The sequence below is a fragment of the Syzygium oleosum genome, unplaced genomic scaffold, assembly GCF_021117445.2.
Source record: "Syzygium oleosum isolate NSW1041296 unplaced genomic scaffold, Sole_v2.1 Sole_v2.23, whole genome shotgun sequence".
Taxonomy (NCBI): domain Eukaryota; kingdom Viridiplantae; phylum Streptophyta; class Magnoliopsida; order Myrtales; family Myrtaceae; genus Syzygium; species Syzygium oleosum.
In genome coordinates this window covers 1,383,454-1,407,672 of record NW_026607507.1, presented here as the reverse complement: position 1 = coordinate 1,407,672, position 24,219 = coordinate 1,383,454, and the positions used below count along the sequence as shown (strand labels likewise).

The following is a 24,219-nucleotide window of genomic DNA, read 5'->3' as shown; positions in this document are numbered from 1 at the left end:
CTTCAAGTGTTCACTACTTTTATTGTATAAAATAAATGTTGGCATTGATGCTTATAGTTGGTTTATGTCGTGTATGAATATTGCGAAGCAAGTGGAGCGAATTGATACGATAAATGCCTCGATCCATATCTTATTAAAGATTGGATGAGCTTGATGAGTTGGGTGTCAAGATTCTAATGCAAAAGGAGATTTGCCAACAACCCACTATTCTTTTGTACATGTAAAGACTCTCTTTGATTTAGCATTTCTCAAAACATGACTACACATTCTTTAAATTAGAATTCTATCAAGCGAGGGTTTCCTCCATGATGCTTAGTTTATTTAGTGTTAGTGGGTTCAGTACAAACCCATGCACTTTGGGAACTTATTTAGAAGCAACTAAAGAGAAGATTGAAATCCCTGAGAGATCTTGTTGGTGTCCCACTTTCTAAGGACTCACACATGGACCTTCCCTCCATTAATGAGGCCTGATTAGATAAATAACGGCAAAGATTTGCTGCTGCTTAGTGTTGGGGGTACTGTGCGGTGAAAACATCTGATGCAAATTTGTACACGAACTATCTTAATCATTCTTGCCTAGTGACTCTGACTCGAAAGTAGATTAATTTGTTCAGGTTTAAATTGATGTTGTCACGTCGCTAAGTAGATTTCTATAGTAAATAATTTCTCTCTGATCATTAGATAGAACTTCAAATAGTGGGTGACTAGGTTCTTCACATTAGTCTGAATCTTGTCTAGAGACTCTAGACCTTAAAATTCATGGAGACACCATAACATTATCACAAGCAGCAGCTTTAGATGAAAGAATCTCAGATTTGTCACAATCCCAATTGATGCCCATTTTCTACTTATCCTCGTTAAGTACTCAGTTGTCAAAACTTCGTTGGGCAGGAAGTCAACATCTTAAGATGCCTTCCCCTTAATTGACTTTCATTCATGTGGAAGCAAATTTGCTTTTTTTCGAGGGGGAAAAAGGACTGCAATCAATATAATCAATGAATACGATCCACCCACTTACTCTGTTGCCCAAGCCTTTTTCCATTCGATTGTCCCAATTGTCTCCATACATTGTCAGTACTTGCACTTATCAATGGTGCTTCCGCGAAAGTCCCTAAAGAGGCCTACACATTTCAGAAAACCTCAGAAAGTGTTGCTCTCTCCACTATGATAAGGGCCCTTTTGTGTTGTAGCAAGTCCACTGCAGGATTAAGAATGAATTGACGGCAGATAATTCATGTAAGGAGCACATAATGCTCGGACACACATACTTTGTTCAGAGACACGTTTCATCGAGACACTTTTCTCATGTTTTTCATATATGTTGCGCAAAGTGCGTAACAATACACTTTTGAAGCAATATAAATATGTTATATGTCCAAACTTCAAAGTGCTCATGAGGGTTTCACGCCTGTAACAAGGCATTCCACGCGCGAAGTTGATCAGAGTGCATATAATATGTTGCATTTTAAGCGAAGACTCATCTTTCCAGAGCTGTTCGTCCTTTAAATAAAAGTAGCACAGGTTATAAGGCCAATCATCAAACATTTGGAAATCTAGCAAACGATGCACACTTGCGTCAATTGATCTATCTTTCTAAGTACCATGTGCCGTCGTTCACAGATTATATGTCACATTAGAAAGTAGGTTAAATCCACCGGCTTAATGATTAAACTAAACATACCCACTGCATCTTCACTTTCTTAATTCCACAACACACCATGCAATGATGGTACCTAACTAACCCTCATATATTTCCCTCCCCCAAAAAGTTATATGTGAGGCAAAATATAGATTTTTTTAGGTTAATAATTGAGGGACGAGGTTTAGCATTGTGCATGAAATCCATGGGTGACATAATTGATGTCAGGACTAGCATAAAGAAAGAAAAAGAGGCGACAAAGCATGATTTTGGGCGGTGGGAACTTATTGTTATGTGACATGCCTCCTTGTCATTTATGTCCAAAACGACAAGCGTTCTCGTCGCTTGGGCCTTCCTCTCGCCCTTATTTGAGTTTAGGTAGGGCCATAAAAGTACAAAAATTTCAAGAGACAGGCACTTAGCACTTGTGGTTGTAGACTTGTAGCGTGTCATCGTGTGAATGTGGTTACACTTCGTGGACTTTGTGCAAACTGCAAAGTTTCAGAGATAGGAACTAGCCAGCACTTGTGCTGACCATTTTTGTAATAGATAACTGTGTAATTACTTTAGATTTTATTGGAATGGTCACTTGGCTGACGTTTCGGTAAAAAATAATTAAATATTTACTAATAATTCATGAACAATATCAAATAAATTTAAATTTTAGGAGTCATATTGCAATAAATTAAAAGTTCAGGGAGCATTTGAATTATTATCTTTGAAAGAAAGAGGATCCTATGTGTTCAAACACCCTAAAGAGAGAAAGCCGGCTCTCGGAGGACACTTGTAATGTCTGGTGATTGTACAGCTTCATTTGCAATCAAGGGCCCATAAAAAAGAATAATGTTGTTGGTGCACAGATGTCGCGACCTATCCTCGGTGGTGCACCACTTAGGGATTCGGCTAATAGATTATTAATTTTAGGCTTAACTCGGGCTCTTCTAAGCCCTTACCAACTCGCGATTTAAGGTTTAAGTTCTTAACATGTAAATCATTTCAATCAAAAGTTGCCCCTAATCTATTTTTTGGTGGATCGATTAAAAACCCAAGTAAAGTATCGGGAGAATTACTTTACTTCTACGAACCAGAGATTATGGATTCGGGGACTTGGTTACACTAGATTACTTTAATGCCCTTTCGGTACCTTTTCTCTTTTATTTCAAAAAAAATATTTGCAGGCAGTTTTGATTGATTTTAAACATATCCACTAACATGCGAGGTGATTATGCGGGTGCGCAATCAATAATATAACACTCAATAGTGCAAAGCAATAAATAAATTGCAAGATAGGAACTTACCTCAAAACAACGAAAGCATATGTAATATTAGCTAGAAAGTCACATAATCATCCTAAATATGATTTCTAATTAACATGCAATTCCACTCAAATATTTTTTTAGGATTTTCTCTCATTTAAATGAGAACTAACCTATATGCAATGCATGTAAAGCAATTATTCTAATGCGATGACGTACAAAGCATGTCTATTCTAACATGACACGCAGCAATTAAATGACCTATCATGCAATTTCTAATGACGGGTAAAATTGGTATGCAACTATTCTAGCATGACATACAATTTCATGAACCTAACATATAATCACTAAATGACATGTAAGCAATGACACGGCGGGTTGTGAATGACGTGGCAAGATGACAATGGAACAAAGCATACGTGACACTTAGTAATGACGTGGCAGTGATGATGCAAACATGATGCAATTAATCTATATGACATGCACATGATACTTTTTTTTTGTATTTTCCATTGAAATTCGAAATTATAAAATGATGAAAATTCATTATCTAGTGCAAGATATTATCCAATTCATTTTAGGAATTAAACTAAGCCAAATCCTAATTTAAATCGGAATGTTATCCTAACTAGATAAACCCTATCCTAGCATGCAATCTATCTAGAGTGGAAAGATTTTAACCTATAGTCTAATTTATTTTAAAAGATGATCTAAAATCTATTTAAACATGCAATGTTATCTATTAAAACTAACCTTGATCCTATCTAATCTTTTTGGGATTTTTTTTTGGTAACATAGAATAAAATCAAATCAAAATAAAGATCAAACCAAAATAAAAAATAGCATCCAATCACCCAAGATATCATCCACATCCATTTAAATTTGGAAAATAAATCGACAAATCGTATCCTGCGCATGAGGATCATATTGGCCAATTTTCCATGTAGTTGCGAATCATATCTCGAGCGTGAGATCGGATTGATGACCAATTTTGTGTGCAATCGCGAAGCATATCTCGGGCAGAAGATCGGATTGACAATTTTCCGTGCGATCGCGAGTCGTATATCGGGCATGAAATCATATTGGCAATCATATACACGTTGTGAAATTAGGAAAATATCCCAATTCATGGACTCTGAAAAGATTTTTGGATATGACAATATTGACACAGCACATAATTGAGATCACAATAAACTCAAATTAGGCAATTTAATATATCGTAATTGAATTGAATAATGTATTACCTAATTCGAAATATTGAACGGGTAACGTATTCGAATTTGAACGACAGACGGGACTTGTGGTGCTCGACGGCAGTGGGTCAGATGACGACGGGCCAGTGATGAGGCTCGACTGGATCGCGGCCAGCAACTCGACTCGGGCTGCTCGCAATGGGGTGCTCACGACGGAGCTCGGCTTGGATCAACAGCTCGTCACCTTGGCATGCGGTGTGGTGCTCAGCCAAGGTGATGGTGCGGCCGACCGTGAGGCTGGCTGAGTTAACATCAAGGAATCTCTGCGTGACGGTGCAAGGCAAAGCCGAGAGCTGGATACCGTGGAATCGCCTAAGAAAATTCGCTTGTAATTGCGATCGATCACCGCGAAAGCTGCTGGACAAACGTTGAAGGCAGCGTCGGGATTGGACTACAATTTGACTTGAGAAAACCTGCAACGAGAATGATTCAGCTGTGGCTAAAGCAGTGACTTGGCGAGGACAATCTCGGACACGTTGGGAAAACCGGTTCTAAAACCGGTCCGGGTGGGTTTTCACTTGGCGAGGACAATCTCAATGCTAGATTCCTGAAGAGTTACAGACTTCTTATTCTATGATTGTTGGTCCTATATTGTTGTAAAATTTGTCTTCTGTAGATTCTTTACTTTGTATAGTTTAATTTCAGTTGATGGATCAAGACAAAGACATATCGATGGAAGTGGATGGATATAATGAAATGAGTCCTCTCATGGAATTGCCATTCCATGAAGCTACAGAAGTGGACTCTACAACTGTGAGTGCGACAAACAAGGTGAGGGTACCTAACTTTTGAAACCAGAAAAAAAAAAACAGGTTATCGGGTAGACCCTGGAACCGGACCGGAAAAACAGGGTAGGTTCCAAAACAGGGTCTAGGGAAAACATGGTAGGTTCCAGGTTCCAAAAACTGGGAACCGGTTGTAACAGGGTAGGTTCCAGATTCCAAGTCTAGACCCCACCCACCCTAGAACCGATCACCCCTAGAAAACGGGATCGATCCCTAATTTTTTGGCAACGAATGACTAACTGGGTCACCAAAATTTAGGTGTCAACAACAGATTAAGTTAATGATACTACGAAAAGGATACATGGAAAAATAGTAATGAAGTAAGAGAGTTAGGCCAGTGGGAACTCAAAGCCCATCTTATACAAGTGGAAGTCGACTTTGTGGTTGGAGAGAAAGATTAACTTTTCTTTCTGGTGGCATTGAAAATTCAATCAAACATTATATTATATACAAAAAATGAAGAAATTCCCATTGATATTCCTCTGTCTCTCTCTCTCTCTCTCTATAAAGAGTTCCATCTCGCCGCAAGCATTTTTCTCACATGCCCATCACCAGACTTCACCTACCCGACTTTGCTTTCCCGATATCACCAAAAAGCATTTACCTATTCTCAACCTCGAAGACATGGCACAGCACAAGTCCACCATTGCTGCTGCGAGGCTCCTGGTGCTGTTTCTGGGCTTCTCTTGCCTTCTCTCATCTCTTGCGGTTCCTTCAACTAGTAAGGCTCGGGTTTGAGGATTTGGGAGATGTTCCTGAGTTAGCCTTTTGTTGTTTCTGTAGATTGGGCAGTTCTTGATGCTTTTGAATTGTTGTTCTGTTTCGCAGGGAGCTTCAAGTCAAGCAGGGAAGAGGATGATGATGAAGTATCAGCTCCTGACTTGTTAGCTCAGGTTCTCTCTCTCTCTCTCTCTCTCACCTGCCTGAAAGTTAATTAGAAATCAAGCTTCCTATGAATTTAATTGTAAAGTACAGAGAAAACTCGGGATTTCATCCCAAACAAACCTTTCATCCTTCTGTTTATTGATCTTCTCTGTTTTAATCTGGGGCCTAGTGGCTTGCTATGAACATGGTGAAAGCCTTGCCTTTTCTTCTGAGCATCTCTCTGTTTTTATTGAATCCAGCACACCCAATTTAGGCCTTTGCACAATTTCTACAAAACTCTAGAGATGTTTGTGAGATAAATGGATAAAGAGTATGGAAACATGCATGATCCCGCCGTCCCACTCAATGTGACCTTGACGGTGGGGAGCCTCACCTTATGCACTCGGACCAGTCTGCGTGCATTTGAGAGATTTTTTTCGATTCGAAAGATTTAGATACCACGTGTCACAAGGCTTATTTGGATTTGGTACTCAAGAAACTCTTAGGTCCGGTGGATCTCACACCCACGAGACGCTGCAATACTTGTAGTTCTCTGTCTCTCTCTCTCTGTAATTTCTAGACGTACCCATATATTGCTCTGTTTAGACACAAGCAGACGCTGATGAGGCGTGATATTGCCAAAACTGCAGGATGAAAAATTGGGAATGAGAGAAGGAGATGAGACGGTGTTTATGGAGAGGAGGATGGAGATGAAAAGCAATGATTATCCTGGAACAGAAGCCAACAACCACCATGACCCAAGAACTCCCGGAAGAGCCTGAAGTGTCTCTTTCTATATCTATATAACTACTGTATATGTATATTCACATGTATAATCTAATGAAGGGAGAGAGAGGGTCAAAGAGAGAGTTGGGATTTTTCCTTTCCTTTTCTTTTGTTTATGTCTTTTTTTTCCTCTCTTTCTTGGGGTTGAAGCTTCTCTGTGTTGGTGTTGTTGGGCATATGAGAATGTCTTGTCATTTTGCAGAAAACAGATGTTGTAGTGGTCTTGACTAAATACAAAATGGTGGGCTCACCCCCCTGACAAGTTCGCAATGCGGATTTGACTTTCCATGTCTCTCGGGTGTGTGTGTAAAGGGTCAACTTTTCATGTGCCTGTGTGGTGTTTTCTGCAATTAAATATTTGCCTAATCTATGATTGCATTGGAAATTATGACCCCAGCTAAATCGTAAAACAAAAGGAAAAGGAGGAACAAAGAAAGTCATAGACAAATTCATTCTACCTTTGTCATGATGGACATGGAAAAACGATAAACGATGGAAAAATGATACAAATAATCTCTGAATTTTGATCCAATGTTCAATCTCGTCCCTGAACTTTCAATTTATCCAAAATAGTCCCTGAATTATGGATAAATGTTCAATCTAGTCCTTCCGTTTGTTCAAATTGTTAACTGATGACGTGGACCGTTAACTGATGATGTGGAGTTGAGTTGGATTACTAAATAATGATCCAACAAGTATTTTACAAAAGAAAAACAAATTAGGGCTTCCAATAACCCTCTTCTTCAGCCTCAACGATTCTTCAATGATTCTTCTTCATCTCAACATCAGACTTCTCAAAATGCTTGGATCGATACTGAAACGAAGAGGGTTGGGTTGAGGTCGATCCTGGCAACGATTCGAATCTTGGGGTCTTGGAGGGCGCGTCACTGCCTGTGCATGATCCGCTCAATCATAAATAAAAATGAGGGAAGGAAGTGAGAACCGTGTGAGCATCGAGGAATTAAAATCTCGGAAGAGCTCATGTTTTGTATAGCTTGAACGCGAGTTTGTGTTTGGTATACTTTTTTGGTTCTGGAATTTTGCTTCTTCTTTTTTGTGGGTTGAAGGACTTGCTTCTTTTTTTTTTGTGGGTTGAAGGACTTGCTTCTTAGAAGCCAAAAAATTGATTGACCAAAATTTCAGAAACAAAAAAGCAAGAAGGCATACAACAGTCGAAGAAAGAAAATGAACAAAAAGTGGAGATGAAGACTCAATTTGACACCTGAAGCTGAAATCCTGTGTGGTGATTTGGCACTGAGGTAAGTGTCACTAGACACTGTCTTTTGTGGGTTGAAGGACTTGAGCTTGCTTTGAACAGCGACTCTATCTTGTCACATGGAAGACGTTACCCTGTACCCGGTATGTTGTCTCGTGCGTAATGCTTCCAATGAAGACTCGGGTCTGTACATGTGAGAGTTTTGCAAGGACGACGTGTCCATGGAGGAGCGTAGTCATGATGTAAAGTGGGAATAGTTTATTTGTGCATGTTGTGCTTGCAATGCCCTATGAGAGTATTAAAACAATATTGAGTGCACCGTAAGTTTTGTTATAATGTGGTCCAAACTTGCCGAAGTTTTAGATTGTAGCTTTTTCATGGCTTTTCAGACGTGGCCCTCATTTGTGTTTGTTTTCTTGTCTTTAGATTATACTTTTGGTGTTTATTTGTTTATATTGTATAGACAATAGAAATAGATTGACTGGTGTCCTTTATCTTTTTTAGTCTAGCTGATTTTTATGTTTATATTTTTGTAGATTTACATGGCTGATGAAACATTCCGATTTACTCTATGGGTTGGAGGTAGGTTTGTTCGTGATAGAAAAGTAGAGTATGTTGATGGTCATAGTAGTGAGTGGCTTTATGATCCAAACAAGCTGAGCTACTTTGAGATTTTGCACTTGTTACAAGATATGGGTTACTCTAATATTGAGAAATTCTACTATTTAATGCCAGGTAAGAATTTTGAGAATGGTCTAAGATTAATTGAAGATGACACTTCAGTATAGGAAATGATGGGTCTTTGGGCAAATATTGGTGGTACATGTGAGATATTTATTGAACATGGTAAAGACATGAGTGCTGGCGTTGGTGATGGGTTAGTGGGGGGGATTGATGAACGTAGAAGAAGATGAAGGAATTTTTTTTTTTGGTAAGGAAGATGAAGATGAAGGAGTTTTAATGCCTATTGATGGGCAAAATCATGAAATTGAAGAGAATGATGAGCTTGTTGAGGTCCCATGGTTATTTGACAATGAAGAAGAAGAACTTCAAGTGGCTAGGGGAAAAATTAGAACTTTTAAGGGAGAAAATGCATAAAGAGTTGCTAGGTTGCTGGAGATACCTAGTGAAATAGATGTTGAAGTAGAACGAAGATGAGGGAGGAAAGAGGCTATAACAACCCATTGTGAAGATAATGTTGAGATTGAGATTGAATGCCTTGACTCAAGTGATTCTAATTGGAGCTTTGTCACGAGTGATGAAGAAGAACAAGAGATAGAGGAGGTTCTTAGAAGGAAAAGCACACATGCATAGTATGATGAAACCACAGAGATATCTCACTTTGCACTGAATATGGTATTTGATGGCCCTAAGCAGTTTAAGGAAGCTATCAACAAATATGCAGCCACCAGAAGAGTTAATATTGATTTTATCAAGAATGATAAGGTGAGAGTTAGGGCCAAATGTAAATCTAAAAATTGTAACTGGTTAATTTATGCAGCTGGAGATAATAAGACAAACTTGTTTACAGTGAAAACTTTCAAGGATGAGCACACGTGCTCTTGGTCTTTTCAAGTGAGGAGGTTTACATCTACGTACATGGTGAAACATTATCTAAGCTTATGGAGGGCATCTCCTTCAATGAAGTTGCAGGAGTTCAAGAAAATTGTGCGAGAGCAAAGAAGCTTAGATGTCACTATAAGCCAATGTAGAAGGACTAAGCGAAGGGTAATCGAAAAACTAAACGGGATGTACTCCTATGAGTTCACTAGGTTATGGAATTATTGTGAAGAAATTATTCATAGAAATCCTCGAAATACTGTGAAGTTAAAGTTCATAAGAGAATCACCAAATTCAAGACCCATCTTCCAATGATTTTATGTTTGCTTTGATGCAGTGAGAAAGGGATTCTTGAAGGTTGCAGACCTTTAAAAGGGTTGTATGGATGTTTCTTAAAAGGAATGTTGAAGGGTGAGTTATTGATTGTTGTGGGGAGGGATGCAAATAATCAAATGTACCCTATCGCATGGGCCGTTGTTGAGGTCGAGAATAAGGATTCATGGGGCTGGTTTGCAAAGGCCTTGAAGAATGATCTTGGCACAAAGGATGGTGTAGGATACACAACGATCTCAGATCATCAGAAGGCAATGTGATTAATCTTCCTTCATTTTGTATTTTCCATGTGTACCATATTGTTACCTCATTATATATATGATGATATAATGTATTATGCTGTGGGGGCTTGTGCAGGTACTAGAGGAGGAGATGTCATCGGCTGAGCACCGACGATGTGCAAGACATATCTATGCAAATTGGCGCAAGAAGAATGGGGGAAACGATTGTCGCAAGCAATTTTGGATGTGTGCAAAGTCAACTACAATCCTGCAATTTAAAAAACAGCTCGAGGAATTGGATAAGATGAGCAAGATAGGAAAGGCTGATTTGATGAGGATTGCTCCAAAATATTGGTGCAAGGCTCACTTTAAAACTATATGCAAGTCAGATATTGTAGATAATAACTTGTCAGAAGCATTTAATGGATCGATATTGGAAGCTAGACACATGTCTATCATATCTATGCTTGAGGATATTAGAGAGAAGATAGTGACAAGAATGCGTGAAAAAAGAGATGCATGTCAAAGATGGAAAAGGGACATTGCGCCAAGGATATTAGAGAAGATAGAAGGCAATAAAAAAGAAAGTGCCTTTTGTCATGTGCTTTGGAATGGAGAAGATGGATTTGAAGTACGCCATAGGAATGATAAATTTGTAGTGGACATAAAAAACAACTCTTGTTCTTGTAGGGCATGGGACTTGAGTGGGATTCTATGCCCTCATGCAATCTGTGTCATACTATTCAAAGGGGAGGAGGTAGAAACTTTTGTCGCCCACCGGTATAAGAAGGATACCTATTTAAAGACATACATTTACTATTTGGAAGTAATGAATGGCGATAACCTGTGGCCTTCTAATGATAGAGAACCTTTGGTGGCACCAATGCCTCGGGTTATGCCTGGTAGGCCTAAACAGAAAAGGATAAGAGAGGAAGGAGAATCTAAAAATGGATTCAAAGTGTCAAGACGAGACACAAAAATCACATGCCATTTGTGCTTCAAGCGAGGCCACAACTCAAGAAGTTGTCTATTGAAACAAAAAGAAAAGGTAAGGTTTATTCATTCTATGTCTCTAGTCTTTGTTTGTGTCAATATTTTTAACTTCATTTTCTTAATCAATAGGATGAAGAGATTGAGCATTTGACATTTGATTGATTATAGGTATAGCTTTATGGTAGTAAACTTGTTGTTATGTAAACATTTGACATTTGATTGATTGATGCTTTTCTTTTGTCTAGCAGCAAAAGGCGGACATTATGAAAAAGAAACAAGAAGAACGGAACAAGCCATTGAGCATTTGAACGATATTGGAAGTGTTGGATCAACAAGATCTCCAAGAAAGAGGAAAATTTACCAGAAGTAGGTGTTTGAAAAGTTGGAAGTCGGATTAGTACTTGTACTTTTTGTTGATATGATACTCTTGAATTTAATTTAAGATCAAGATATAGAGATTGTTTTTTTTTTTTGTAGTTTTGGAAGTGTTTAAGATGTGGCAATGATGCTGTATAGAGCACAAGCATTCTGGGCAAGAAATATTTGCTTTATGGCTCCGTTCGTTTCACGGAAAATAACTTTCAAGAAAATGTTTTCCGGTATTCGTTTCACGGAAAATAACTTCCCACGGAAAACATTTTCCTATTGACAAAACTCCTTCACTTTTGAGGAAAATGACTTCCTCTTTCTCAAAAGAGGAAAACATTTTCCCGTAAGCCTTCTTTCACCATTTATTTTCACTATTTTCTTTTTCTTTTTTTTTTTTCCTTCTTCTTCTTCTTCCTTAGTCGGTCACCGGCCATGGTGATAGCCGGCGACCGGCTAGCTTGAGCCTTGCCAAAGGTCGGCAAGGCTCCGGCTTGCCTGATCTGGCGCGGCCGAGCTAGCCTGAGGTTACCGGACGTCGGCGAGGCTTTGGCGACCTCGGGCGAGGCTCGAGCCTCGCCTAGCTCACCAAATCTGGTGAGCTCAGCCGCACCGAATCAGGTGAGTCGAAGCCTCGCCATTGCCGGCCTGTGGCGAGGCTCGAGCACGCCGGCGGCCGTGGCCGGTTGCTGGTGACCTGCCAGAGAAGAAGAAGAAGGAAAAAGAAAAAAAATAAAAATAAAAATATTTTTAATAAATAAAAATTATTAAAAGTATTGCAAGGTGGAAATTTTTTTTTCATGCCGAACAACGAAAAATATTTTCCGAAACTTTTTCAGATTTCACCCGAATACCGGAAAATTATGTCATTTTCTAGGAAAATGACTTCTGAGAAAATATTTTCTAGAAACGTAACATTTTTCGCGAATGAGCATAGCCTAAGTAGTATATTCAATATTTGAAAAGTGCAGTTGGCCTTATTTTCGTCTACTTTGTTGATGTTAAAGAGTACATTCAATACTCTTGAATAGTTGGCTTGCGGGGCTCGTTTGTTTGTAAAAATTTTGTTGCGTTTGATCGCTGCCACTTCAGTAAAATGGGTCTCAATTACCAGAAAGTAGACATGGCCACGGGCCGGTTTTGGCCCGGAACCAGCCTAGGTCAAACCTGGGACCGGCCCGTTGACCGGGCCTGCGGTTCGGAACCGGAACCGGCCCGTGGCCTACGGGCCCAGTTTCGGTTCCAACAATTTTGGAACCGGCCCGGAACCGCCGGTTCTGGGCTCGGTTCCAAAAAAAAAAAACTTTGATTATATTTTAAGTTCAAGCCCCATCTCTTTCTCTCTTTTTTTCCCCAAATTTAATTACAATGTACATTTTGATTACATTTTATATTGAATAATTTATTATTTCATAATTTGATAATTCATTATTTTTTTATTTCATAATTTATTTTTTTAATTTTTACCAACCGATTCCGAACCAGGTCGGAACCGAAACCGGCCCAGAACCGCCGCTTCCGGTTCATACATGGCCACGAACCGGACCGCTGACTCCGAACCGTGGCTATGTCTACTAGAAAGAGTTCTAAATGAAGGTAATTTCGGTTTTTATCTCTCAAATGGTTTGATAGCCATATGCATGTCATTTGCATATCTCCCAATTCTGTCTTTCAACTTTTAGAGGTGTAAGATCATATTGAGAAGGCTTTGTTAACAATAACAAGCCAAGCTTGTTTAGAGGTAGATATGAATTTTCTTTCCTCGCAACATCGACAAATTTTCGTTCTAAGAACACCAATTTTCATTGCAAACACGAATAGTGAATGAGTTTAACATTTTCATTCCTAAAAAACAATTATCCATTGTAACAAATCAAGATCACCAAATGCTAATGTCGCCTCCTCGCTATATGTTCGCTGTTAACATATCTGACTGTGTGAGCTTGATTGATGTCGGATTGGAAAGAGATTGTGATAGACCAAATCACAGAGGAGAAGTTGATGGAGGGAAGAATTGTGAATTGAATTCAGAAATCATCTCCTTTTGCTCCTTTGCGCTGATATGGTCAAAGCCCCTTTTTTTCCTTCTCCTCTAGTGACACTACTGCTTGGTGCCAAATCACCACATAGGGTTTCGGCTTCAGGTGTCAAATTGAGTCTTCATCTCCACTTTTGTTCTTTTTCTTTCTTCAACTGTCGTACGCCTTCTTACTTTTTTGTTTCTGAAATTTTGGTCAGTCAATTTTTTTGCTTCTCAGAAGCAAGTCCTTCAACCCACAAAAAAAAGAAGCATGTCCTTTGACCCCCAAAAAAAAAGAAGCAAGTCCTTCAACCCACAAAAAAGAAGAAGCAAGTCCTTCAACCCACAAAAAAGAAGAAGCAAAATTCCAGAACAAAAAAAGCATACCAAACACAAACTCGCATTCAAGCTATACAAAACGCGAACTCTTTCGAAATTTCAATTCCTCAATGCTCACACGGTTCTCACTTCCTTCCCTCGTTTTTATTTCTGATTGAGCGGATCACGCACAGGCAGTGGCACACCCTCCAAGAACCCAAGATTTGAATCGTCGCCGGGATCGACCTCAACCCAACCCTCTTCATTTCAATATCGATCCAAGCATTTTGAGAAGTCTGATGTTGAGAGGATGAAGAATCATTGAGGAGGAAGAAGAGGGTTATTTGAAGCCCCAATTTGTTTTTCTTTTGTAAAATACTTGCTGGATCATTATTTAGTAATCCATCTTAGCTCCACATCATCAGTTAACGGTCCACGTCATCAGTTATGGTTTGAACAAACGGAAGGACTAGATTGAACGTTTATCCATAGTTCAGGGACCATTTTGGATAAATTGAAAATTTAGGAATGAGATTGAATATTGGATCAAAGCTCAGGAACTATTTGTGTTATTTTCCAAAAAACGATTATGTGCTTCGAGATTTTGATCTAATGAAATCCCTCAAGCGAGTCTGACTTTACTAATCAATGTACTCAGAGTCAATATTTGTGGACCATTCATTTTACTTTAATGAGCTGACTATAGCGAAAGCAAAATGCAAAAAATTAGCACAAGTTGGCACTTTGAGGTTGTGAGCTTCCTGGTTGGATCCATCAGCTAAAATTTACCGGGTAGAAGCAAAATTAGCACAAGTTTGTCTTGCCAAGAGTTTAAATACCATTTCTTGGACCGCCCTCGATGGGTGTGGAGAAGCTTTGAGCTCTTCGAGATCTTGCCTAGACTGAGTAAAGTGAGAAAACATAGGGATAGGGTCTTTGTGTGGTGGTGTCAACTCTGTGGAGGAGCCAATGATGGGAAAATTGTCTAAAAAGTCATAAACCTATTGCACTTTTGCCAATTCAGTCCTAAACATTTTATGTTTGCCAATTGAGTCCTAAACCTTTTCATTTCTTGCCAATTGAGTCCATCCGACCAATTTTGGACAGAAATCACTAACGTGGACGCCGGCCGGCCACGTGGTGCTGACGTGGACAATTTTAAATAATATTTTAATAATTTCTGAATTTTTTTATGATTTTTTTCTTTTTTTTTCCTTTTCTCTGTTTTTTTTTTTTGGGTTTTGGAGTTGGCCAGCGAGGGTGGCCGGCTGACCCTCGCCGGCTCTAGGGGATGAGGGCATCGCGGCCCTCGCCAGTGGCCGACGAGGGTTGGCCGGCCACCCTCACCGGCCAACTCTAAAACCCCCAAAAAAAAGAGAAAGGAAAAAGAAGAAGAAAAAAATCATAAAAATTCAAAAAAATATTTAAAAATGTCCACGTCAGCACCACATGGCCATCCGGCGTTCACGTCAGTGATTTCCAATCAAAATTGGCCGGATGGACTCAATTGGCAAGAAGTGTAAATGTTTAGAACTCAATTAGCAAACTTGAAAGGTTTATGACTGAATTGGTAAAAGTATAATAGGTTTAGGACTTTTTGGACAATTTTCTCGGCCGATGACAGATTTCGACAGCGTTGGCCAAGAAGGAGAATGGCGACAGCGGCGGCAACTGTGGGATGGGGAGCGTGTTGGTGAGCGTATAGTAGAAGCCCGGTACCTTTACACCAAGAGGAATCCTATGTCAAATCTTGTATTCAAGGTTTTGTGTCCACAAAACACAGATGAAACTATTCCGCGTTGACTGAAAAGAAAACGCATGTTGTGACTGAAGCGCGGCTCTTCTTGCTTCGTACGGAGACGAATTTTATAGCTGTCATATTTTGATTCCACGAACATGGACTTCGACTAAAGAGGGTAAGGCCACTTTTTCTTAAACATGCGAACTTGACTGAGGATACTTTCTAGTTAAACCTAGCTTAAAGTGCAATAATCCATGTGAAGTTCACGTCCTAAATCTTCCAGAAGACAAATAAAGAAATCATACTCGCTGTTTCAACGTGTAATTCAATTCGATTTGATCAGAGCGATTGTCCCGATTACTTTATTAGCCATTCTAATACACACTCAAGATGGATTTACATGTGCATGTATATAGGAAGATAATAGATTGATCTGGAACCGTGTCTTTGCCACGAAGGAGCTATAAGCATTTATGGTTTGTGAAGACAACTTTATATTAATTTTCCTTGACCTTTTGAGTGAAGATATGTCAATGACAAAGTTCGAGTCTTACCATTCTCGGGCAAAGAACAGCACCAAACGCGTATTTGCATGCATGCCTGCATCGTTTTTAGCAGAGAAGCACAAGCGGCCAACGCTCCATTCAAAATCCATCACCTTCAACATCGTCAGCTCCGAGTGACATTGTGTGTGCGTGTGTTGGAGACTTCTCTCTTCACCAACTCATCCTCACATGACACCTCCTCTAAAACCCTATAAATGGTGGTGCGATTTCGTGCTACTACTGTGCAATCCTAGGTAGCTCCAAATCTCTAATAGATAGTGATCTCTCTCGTGCAAATTTACTTGGAAGACAATGAAGAATATAGCTACCTTTCTCGGGTTTGTTTTTCTTCTCTCTCTGGCTTTGGGTGATCTGAAGGTCGGCTTCTACAACTCTACTTGCCCGCGAGCTGAATCCATCGTGCGTCAAATCGTGCAAAGTAGATTCAAAGCCGATCGATCCATCACAACTGCCTTGCTTCGCATGCATTTCCACGACTGTTTTGTTAGAGTAAATTTCATGAATGTACATGTTTGTACACGTGCACTCAATGCCAGTGTGTAAACTTATAAAGATCTATTGGTAATTAATCATTTGCTCCTAGGGTTTGATTTGATTTCTTCTCTCTTGGTGGCTTTGATACGAAGTCAAGATACTGACGCAAAAGAGAAGAATATGGAATTTGTGTATATTTTGATATATATTAATGAAAAATACATTAGCCTTTTTATATGTTATATTAGATAAGCATTCTAAGAAAATATATCAATCAAGATATACATAATTAAAAAGACATATACGTGCAAAATACATGCAATACATGTGCAATCTTGAGAGATACGAATATCAATAGAAATATCATAATTATACTTGTAATAAGATTGCATGGATGTTGTCCAATCAATCATTTGATGAAAAGAGAATAAGTATTGCCATAATTTTTCCTATCATGATGTGAACTAATGATACTGCTTCCTTCCTCCCGTTTAGGGTTGCGATGCATCCATACTATGTGAGGCTTTGAAATCGTCGACGAAGCCAAGCAGAACGTAGAAGCCGCATGCCCGTCGACGGTCTCCTGTGCTGACATCATAACCTTGGTGACATGAGACGCAGTCTTCTTTGTAGGAGGGCTTAGCTAAGATGTCGCGACGGGAAGGCGAGACGGCATCATCATGGTCCGTGATGAAGTTAACTTGCCAGGACTGACATTCTCGGTGTCTTAGGCTCAAGAAGCCTTCGCTGCCAAAGGGTTCACCCTTACCGAGATGGTCACTCTCTTGGGTGGACACATCGTTGGAGTCGCTCACTGCGGCATCTTCCTAGACTGTATCTCAGATTTCCGAGGTACCAGAGCTCTAGATTCGTCCATGGACCCAAGCTTGGTCGCCAAGCTCAACGTCACTTGTGGTGCTTCATTAAGGGAAAAAGTACAAAAAAGAAGAAGTCATAATCCTATTGCATTTGTACCAATTCAGTTTTGAACCTTTCAATTAGACCAATTTAAACTTGGTTGCCAAGCTCAACATCACTATCGACTTCACTGGGGCTGGCAACCTCTGCCAGCCATCACGGAGGCTGGCGATTGGCTTAGTGAAATAAGGAGAAAAGAAAAAAGAGAAAGGAAAGAAAAAAAAAAAGAAAAGAAGGAAAAGAGAAGAAAAAAAGAAAAGGAAAAAGAAATGAAAAAATTAATACAAAATCGAAAAAAATATTTAAGCATTTAAAAAAATGTCCATGTCAACGTCAATCATGTCATGTAAGACGGCCAACATCCATTTTAGTACTTTCTGGTCTAAATTGGCTAGATGGACTCAATTGGTACCAATGTGAAAAAGTTTAGGACTAAATTGGTTTAACTGAAAAGCTTAGGCTTGAATTGATACAAATGCAATAGATTTAAAGCTTTTTTTGATACTTTTCCCCTCCATCATCGATAACAAGTTGTATAGAAAGATTCTTGCGAAGAGAGGGATATTACAAATTGATCAGGAGCCCGCTGTTGATAAATCGTGTGCGGCAATCGTCGCTAAGTTCGTGTTAGGCATGAACAGGTTCAGGTAGAGTTTTGCAAACGCGATGGTGAAGATGGGCAATGTTGAAGTTCTAACCGGAAATGCGGGAGAGATTAGGAACAATTGTAGGGTTTTCAACTAGCTAGGGTGCCGCAGTTAGGTTATATTAACATTAATGTTGTTCTTTATTATGGGATTGTTATTTATTCCTTCCTGGGTTCAAAGTGAATAATAATGATTAAATGATGTCATCTTTTTTAAGGGACTCATGCAGATCTTGAATGGTTAAAAAGAACTTCAGATTGCTTAGATGAGTGATGGGGATCGAATGATTGTCAAATAGGTTCTTGCATTCAACATATACCGAACCCCACGATATATAACTAGTCAAATCAACAATTCATATGACTTTTCTCCTTACAAATATGTTACACCTTGTAATATCAATTTGAAAGGATAATGACATAAATAGTTCTTGAATTTTAATCCAATGTGTAATGCGGTCTTTGAATTTTTTATTTGTACAATGCGGTTCCTGAACATTTTTCCCAGCTTGAATTAAACCACAAGCTGCCGGGCTTAGATCTTTGCGTAGGTCGATCGCAATCTTCTCTAGGAGCAAACAATCGATTTGGAAGGTTGCGCTGCTTGCAATCCTAATACATATCTTAATTACATCAATTACCGTGTTGATTCAACTTAATCCCCCCACCTCGAGGTAAATAGTACATTTAAGCCTCCTCCTTCAACATCCTTATTCATTCATTATGTTGCGGAAGCCAAGCGATCGAACAATAAATTTTGACAGAATAAGAAAATAAATCGGACACCAAATTTACGTTGTTCGGTCGTAGTGACCTACGTTCACGGGGAGAGCAGCACGGAATTCCACTATAGATCAAGTGATACAACGGAGATTACAATCACACTCGAGTCACTCAAACACTCTAAGTATTTCCTAAGCCCCAATTACACCCAATAACGCATGCAGTGTTTAGCCCCACAATTTCTCACGAAATAATCTTTCAATCTCGTGAAGGAATTACATACAAATCCTAACACAAGATTTTCATGACTTGAACACTCGAATTCTTGGATGTAATTTTGCTGAAGAAAGACCCGCGACTGCCAAGCACTCGTTTAAACGGCGCTTCACTTCTTCTCTGGACATGAACAGCACGAAGACCACACTCTGCACTCTTCAACTTCTTCTTTCCAAGGTGCCCACGATAGAATATAATATATGTGCCCAAGAGTTGACCGAGTCATGGTATGATTCAAAGTCCACTTTCCTATTTTGTTGACCAACGTTTATACGAAATTGATTTCCGTAATCTACTGGAACTTTTGTTGGACTCAACAAATCAGCAACTTGAAATCCAAATATACACTTTCCTTTTTTAAGTCTATTTTTCACGATCAAAATTCCAACATGGCTTTGTACTCCAAAATTGAACTGGAAATATAGATTTTCACGGTGGATATCTACAGATATTCAACTTCCAGATTTTTCTTTAATTTATCTTGGGTCGGGTTTTGTTCGCGGACTCAAACTCGAGACATATTATAACAATCTCGACCTTGGCTCGACGTTTGAGCCAAGTCACAATCGCTTTGATAGAAATCCGAATTTCGCTACTACTCTTCCACATCCCCAACGGGCTCAACCGCCACAGATGTCTTTCAAGTCCAAGCCTCGTTTGAACTTCGCCATAGCCGTGGACCTCATCAGAACACCAACTCCACATGCACCTTTAACTGCTTCACAAGGATTTTTCGATACAACCTCCTCAATCGCAGATAAAGCAAAACCATTGTTGCATTCATATCTATTGGGAGATTGAATACGCACCTTGTCAATTTCAGCAGTTACAGCAACTGTTGGCTCAATAGGCTCCACCTCGCTACAAGCACCATCTGTGTCGATTATTTCGTTAGCACCCGCTACCTCAGGAGTTTCTGGTTGCAACTCCACCTCAAGCTGAACACCGTCCAGATCCGTATAAACACCGCTATTAACACTCCTAGCCAGAAGTACTGGAGACTCGTCAAATGTAACTTCTCTGCTGAAAACAAGTGAATTTAATTCCAAGCACCACAACTTATAGCCTCGCTCACCTTGTGCATAACCTAGGAACATGCAATTTTTTGTCCTTCTATCGAGCTTACAATCACTAACTTGAATATAACATGGACAACCAAATATTCTAAGAACAGAATAATCAGCAACGTTGCCTGACCACACTTCTTCGGGAGTCCGACATTCAATCGCAGTCGATGGGGATCTATTTTTCAGGTAGCTTGCCGTACTAAGCGCATCCGCCAGGAATCTCCTAGCCATACCAGCACTAGAGATCATTTTATGGGCCGTCTCTAGTAATGTTCTGCTCATCAACTCCGCAACATGTTGTGGTTCAATGGCACTAGTGCGGTGTTTCACTATGCCTTCCTTCATGCAGAATTCGTTTAACAGCTTCGAGCAAAACTCCATACTATTGTCAGTCTGCACCTGCTTGATCGATTTACCAGTCTCCTTTTCGATCAAAGCTTTTAATTGCTTGATCCTGACAACAGCATCAAACTTGTGCTTTAGCACAAATACCCAAGTCTTCATCGAGTAGTCATCAACATCTGTTAGCATAAATCTGGCACTCTTCTTCGAAGGAAATCGCGACAACCTGCGAACATCCAAGTGAATTAATCCTACAATATCCATGGTTTCTTTGACAACCGTACTGAACTGCACTTTCCGCCGTTGATCTAAATTACAGCACCTGCATATATTCAATTCGTTAGCCACATAACCACATAGCAAATTTCTTTCACTTAGAACCTTCAGGCTTCTCTTACTAATGTGCCCCAAACGCATATGCCACAATTCAGACTCTTGAACCGATGCATTCGACGTCTTCGCAGCGAATTCCGTCACTGTCTCACCTTGAAGCTCATATAGGCCACTATGCTTGATTATTTTCATTATCACCATGGCACCTCGAAGAACTTTCAGAACTCCACCTTCTAAATAATATCGACACCCAGCTGAATCCAGGGCACTCAAGGAAATACGATTTTTCTTCAACTTTGGAACATGCCTCACTCCAGTCAATGTCCACACGATACCATCATGCATTCTAATTCTAACATCACCAACACCAATAACATCGCATTCAGAATTGTTCCCCAACTGCACTTTACTACTATCCGTGCACTGATAAGTAGTAAACCAGTTCCTATTTGGTGTAGCGTGAAAAAAACAACCAGAATCCATAATCCATCCATCAAACGATGAATTATCAGTGACAGACAAGACAAAATCAGCATTATCCGAATTACTGTCAGCAATAGCTATAACATCATCCGCAGGATCAACTCTAATTCCCTTACCCTTGTCGTTTTTCAGCTTTAGGCAATCCCTTCTAATATGCCCCCTCTTGCCACAACTCCAACAGACAATACCACCAGTCCTAGACTGATTTCGTTTATTCGAGTTCATACTACTTCTGCTAACACGTGTACCAGTTCTTCCTCTATTTTCACCTACTAAAGCAGTAGATATATGTTCGCCAGATTCTCTTCTACGGATGTTTTCACTCAGAATTAAATCTCGAACACCATTAAACGTCAAACTTGTTGACCCAGAGGAATTACTAACAGCAGTAACAGTAGTACTCCAACTATCAGGCAATGAGGATAATAGAATTAAAACACGTACCTCATCTTCAAAGTCAATATCAACTGAACTCAATTGACTAACGATCACGTTGAATTCATTAATATGATCAGCGATCGACGCACCTTCGCTCATCTTCAAGTTAAACAGACGTCGCATCAAATAGACTTTGTTGATCGCAGAGGGCTTCTCGTACATGTCCGACAGGACTTTCATCAAACCTGCAGTGGTCTTCTCATTCACGATGTTAAACGCGACGTTACGAGCCAACGTCAGCCGAATAACACCCAAAGCTCGTCTATCCAGCAATTCCCAATCAGCTTGCTTCATCGTCTCTGGCTTCTCCCCAGATAGGGGCAAGTGCAATTTTATCTGATATAAATTATCCTCAATCTGCATCTTCTAGAAACCAAAATCTTTCCCATCAAATCTGTCGATTTTCACTTTTCCTTCTTCTATCGCCATCGATTCGCTTCAACTTAAGCAAGCCTAGCTTTGATACCAATTGTTGTGGAAGCCAAGCGATCGAACAATAAATTTTGACAGAATAAGAAAATAAATCGGACATCAGATTTACGTGGTTCGGTCGTAGTGACCTACGTCCACGGAGAGAGCAGCACGGAATTCCACTGTAGATCAAGCGATACAACGGAGATTACAACCACACTCGAGTCACTCAAACACTCTAAATTTTTCCCAAGCCTCAATTACACCCAATAACGCACGCAGTGTTTAGCCCCACAATTCCTCACGAAATAATCTTTCAATCTCGTGAAGGAATTACACACAAATCCTAACACAAGATTTTTACGACTTGAACACTCGAATTCTTGGATGTAATTTTGCCGAAGAAAGATCCGTGATTGCCAAGCACTCGTTTAAACGGCGCTTCACTTCTTCTCTGGACATGAACAGCACGAAGACCACACTCTGCACTCTTCAACTTCTTCTTTCCAAGGTGCCCACGATAGAATATAATATATGTGCCCAAGAGTTGACCGAGTCATGGTATGAGTCAGATTCAAAGTCCACTTTCCTATTTTGTTGACCAACGTTTATACGAAATTGATTTCCGTAATCTACTGGAACTTTTGTTGGACTCAACAAATCAGCAACTTGAAATCCAAATATCCACTTTCCTTTTTGAAGTCTATTTTTCACGATCAAAATTCCAACATGGCTTTGTACTCCAAAATTGAACAGGAAATATAGATTTCCACGGTGGATATCTACAGATATTCAACTTCCAGATTTTCCTTTAATTTATCTTGGGTCGGGTTTTGTTCGCGGACTCAAACTCGAGACATATTATAACACATTAAGCACGGAAGAGTCAATTTTGTCAATGAAGTTTAAGATCATCAAGGCGACAGTATTTGAGGAATCAGGTTCTCAGACCGTTTCGCGTACGAAAAAGATATAAACTAGAGGTTTCATCACTCTAACGAAACTGCCATAGGCGACGTTGATGATTGCCCGAACGGTCGAACCTTATAACATCGCCGAGCCTACTTCTTTCCCTCCTTATGTTCACTTTTCTCTCTCTCTCTCTCTCCGTCAAATCAAGGCTGATGATTGCTCGACGTTGATGACCATATATCTGCCTCTTTATATGGTCGCCGGTGGTACTCAAGGTCCACCTGGCTCGATCGCACCATAGACAGGCGGCAACTTTGGTTGGTGGTGGCGGCGGCATCATCAGCAGACCCAAGGTGGCTTTGCTCACGGCGGACTAGATTCATAGCAGAGAATGTCGGCAGGCGCGGTAGAGTGACCGGTGCAAACGCGATGGCGAGTGGAGTGCGGTGGCCATGTGCAGGGCGCCAACCATGGTCGTCGCCGTAGAGAGAGAAAGGACAGGAGGTGGGACTGATCTTGTGTTATCCATTTTAGGGTTACACGTGGATCATACCCAAGCATGTAACTCGCTAATCGGATGCTTCCTTCAATCAGAAGTGGAGGAAACCATGACATACATAGTAAGGCTAAGTAGATTAAGATCTATCAACAAAATTGATTTATATATTAAGTGATATGACTGACTATAACCAGACCTATCAAATTGTGGGTTTATTCAACATGTACTAGCGGCTAGCCACGTTACTTAATACTCCATATTTTTTTAATTAGTATCATTATATATGAGGAAATTATCACAAAAGTCCTAAATCTATTGCATTTAAGCCAATTCCATGACTAGTATGACAACGCTTTGTGGCATGTTGATAAGATTGGCGACAGTCATTTAAAGGGATTGAATCGATTGCTAATCTTGAATTTTTTTTTCGATTCTTCTCTGAAAGTTGGTAGTAATTGTATTGTAATTTAGGTGGGTTGAGTTTGATCTTTCAGGTGATGTTCGGTAGTTGTTACTAGTTGTCATGGAATGTTGGAGGCATGTGTTGAGCTCTGTTTTACATCATATTAGATTATAGATCCGGTGGATTTCTGTGGAAAGTGTAGGAAAATGTTAAGGGCTTGTGCCTAATATTTATGGGCATTTGATTTCTTTGACATTTCCTTGAAAATAAAATATTCGCTGCTTCCACTGTGCTCATGCATGCATGCAGCAGAGACTGAATAAGTATTACTATTGCAGTTTTTTCATTCTTGTCCCTTTTCTTTTGACAGTGTTCCA

General features: G+C 39.8%; 2 protein-coding genes, 1 long non-coding RNA gene and 1 pseudogene across 4 annotated transcripts; 3 read left to right on the top strand and 1 right to left on the bottom strand.

The window, feature by feature from the left end:
• Nucleotides 1-5,254: 5,254 nt before the first annotated feature.
• LOC130134793 (uncharacterized) lies at nt 5,255-6,585 on the bottom strand. Its single transcript, XR_008814293.1, has 2 exons — nt 6,443-6,585; nt 5,255-5,806 (listed from the first exon to the last, which is right to left on the bottom strand). It is a non-coding gene; the product is annotated as an uncharacterized LOC130134793 (long non-coding RNA).
• On the top strand, nt 5,308-6,875 carry LOC130134791 (uncharacterized). Of its 2 annotated transcripts, none has more exons than XM_056302484.1 (3): nt 5,308-5,654; nt 5,762-5,806; nt 6,443-6,875. In XM_056302484.1, the coding sequence occupies exons 1-3, from the start codon at nt 5,390-5,392 to the stop codon at nt 6,577-6,579; spliced, it is 447 nt and encodes a 148-aa protein (XP_056158459.1). In that variant the 5' UTR covers nt 5,308-5,389; the 3' UTR covers nt 6,580-6,875. The 2 variants fall into 2 exon arrangements, with proteins under 2 accessions (XP_056158459.1, XP_056158458.1); XM_056302483.1 differs by having other exon boundaries at nt 5,313-5,654; nt 5,762-5,826; nt 6,448-6,875.
• A 1,043-nt stretch (nt 6,876-7,918) lies between these two features.
• LOC130134754 (uncharacterized) lies at nt 7,919-11,276 on the top strand. The gene is made up of 6 exons (XM_056302414.1): nt 7,919-7,942; nt 8,336-8,534; nt 9,301-9,571; nt 9,697-9,943; nt 10,050-10,815; nt 11,155-11,276. The coding sequence occupies exons 1-6, from the start codon at nt 7,919-7,921 to the stop codon at nt 11,274-11,276; spliced, it is 1,629 nt and encodes a 542-aa protein (XP_056158389.1).
• Nucleotides 11,277-16,158: 4,882 nt separating this feature from the next.
• LOC130134753 (peroxidase 44-like) lies at nt 16,159-17,498 on the top strand (annotated as a pseudogene).
• The last annotated feature ends 6,721 nt before the right edge of the window (nt 17,499-24,219 follow it).

Coding starts and splice junctions, on each gene's coding strand:
- LOC130134791 (XM_056302483.1), top strand. CDS start 5,390: ATGAAGAAATTCCCATTGATATTCCTCTGTCTCTCTCTCTCTCTCTCT. Junction 5,655..5,761: donor TCTTGCGGTTCCTTCAACTA/GTAAGGCTCGGG, acceptor TCTGTTTCGCAG/GGAGCTTCAAGTCAAGCAGG. Junction 5,827..6,447: donor CTCCTGACTTGTTAGCTCAG/GTTCTCTCTCTC, acceptor CCAAAACTGCAG/GATGAAAAATTGGGAATGAG.
- LOC130134754 (XM_056302414.1), top strand. CDS start 7,919: ATGGAAGACGTTACCCTGTACCCG. Junction 9,572..9,696: donor TACTCCTATGAGTTCACTAG/GTTATGGAATTA, acceptor GCTTTGATGCAG/TGAGAAAGGGATTCTTGAAG. Junction 9,944..10,049: donor CGATCTCAGATCATCAGAAG/GCAATGTGATTA, acceptor GGGCTTGTGCAG/GTACTAGAGGAGGAGATGTC.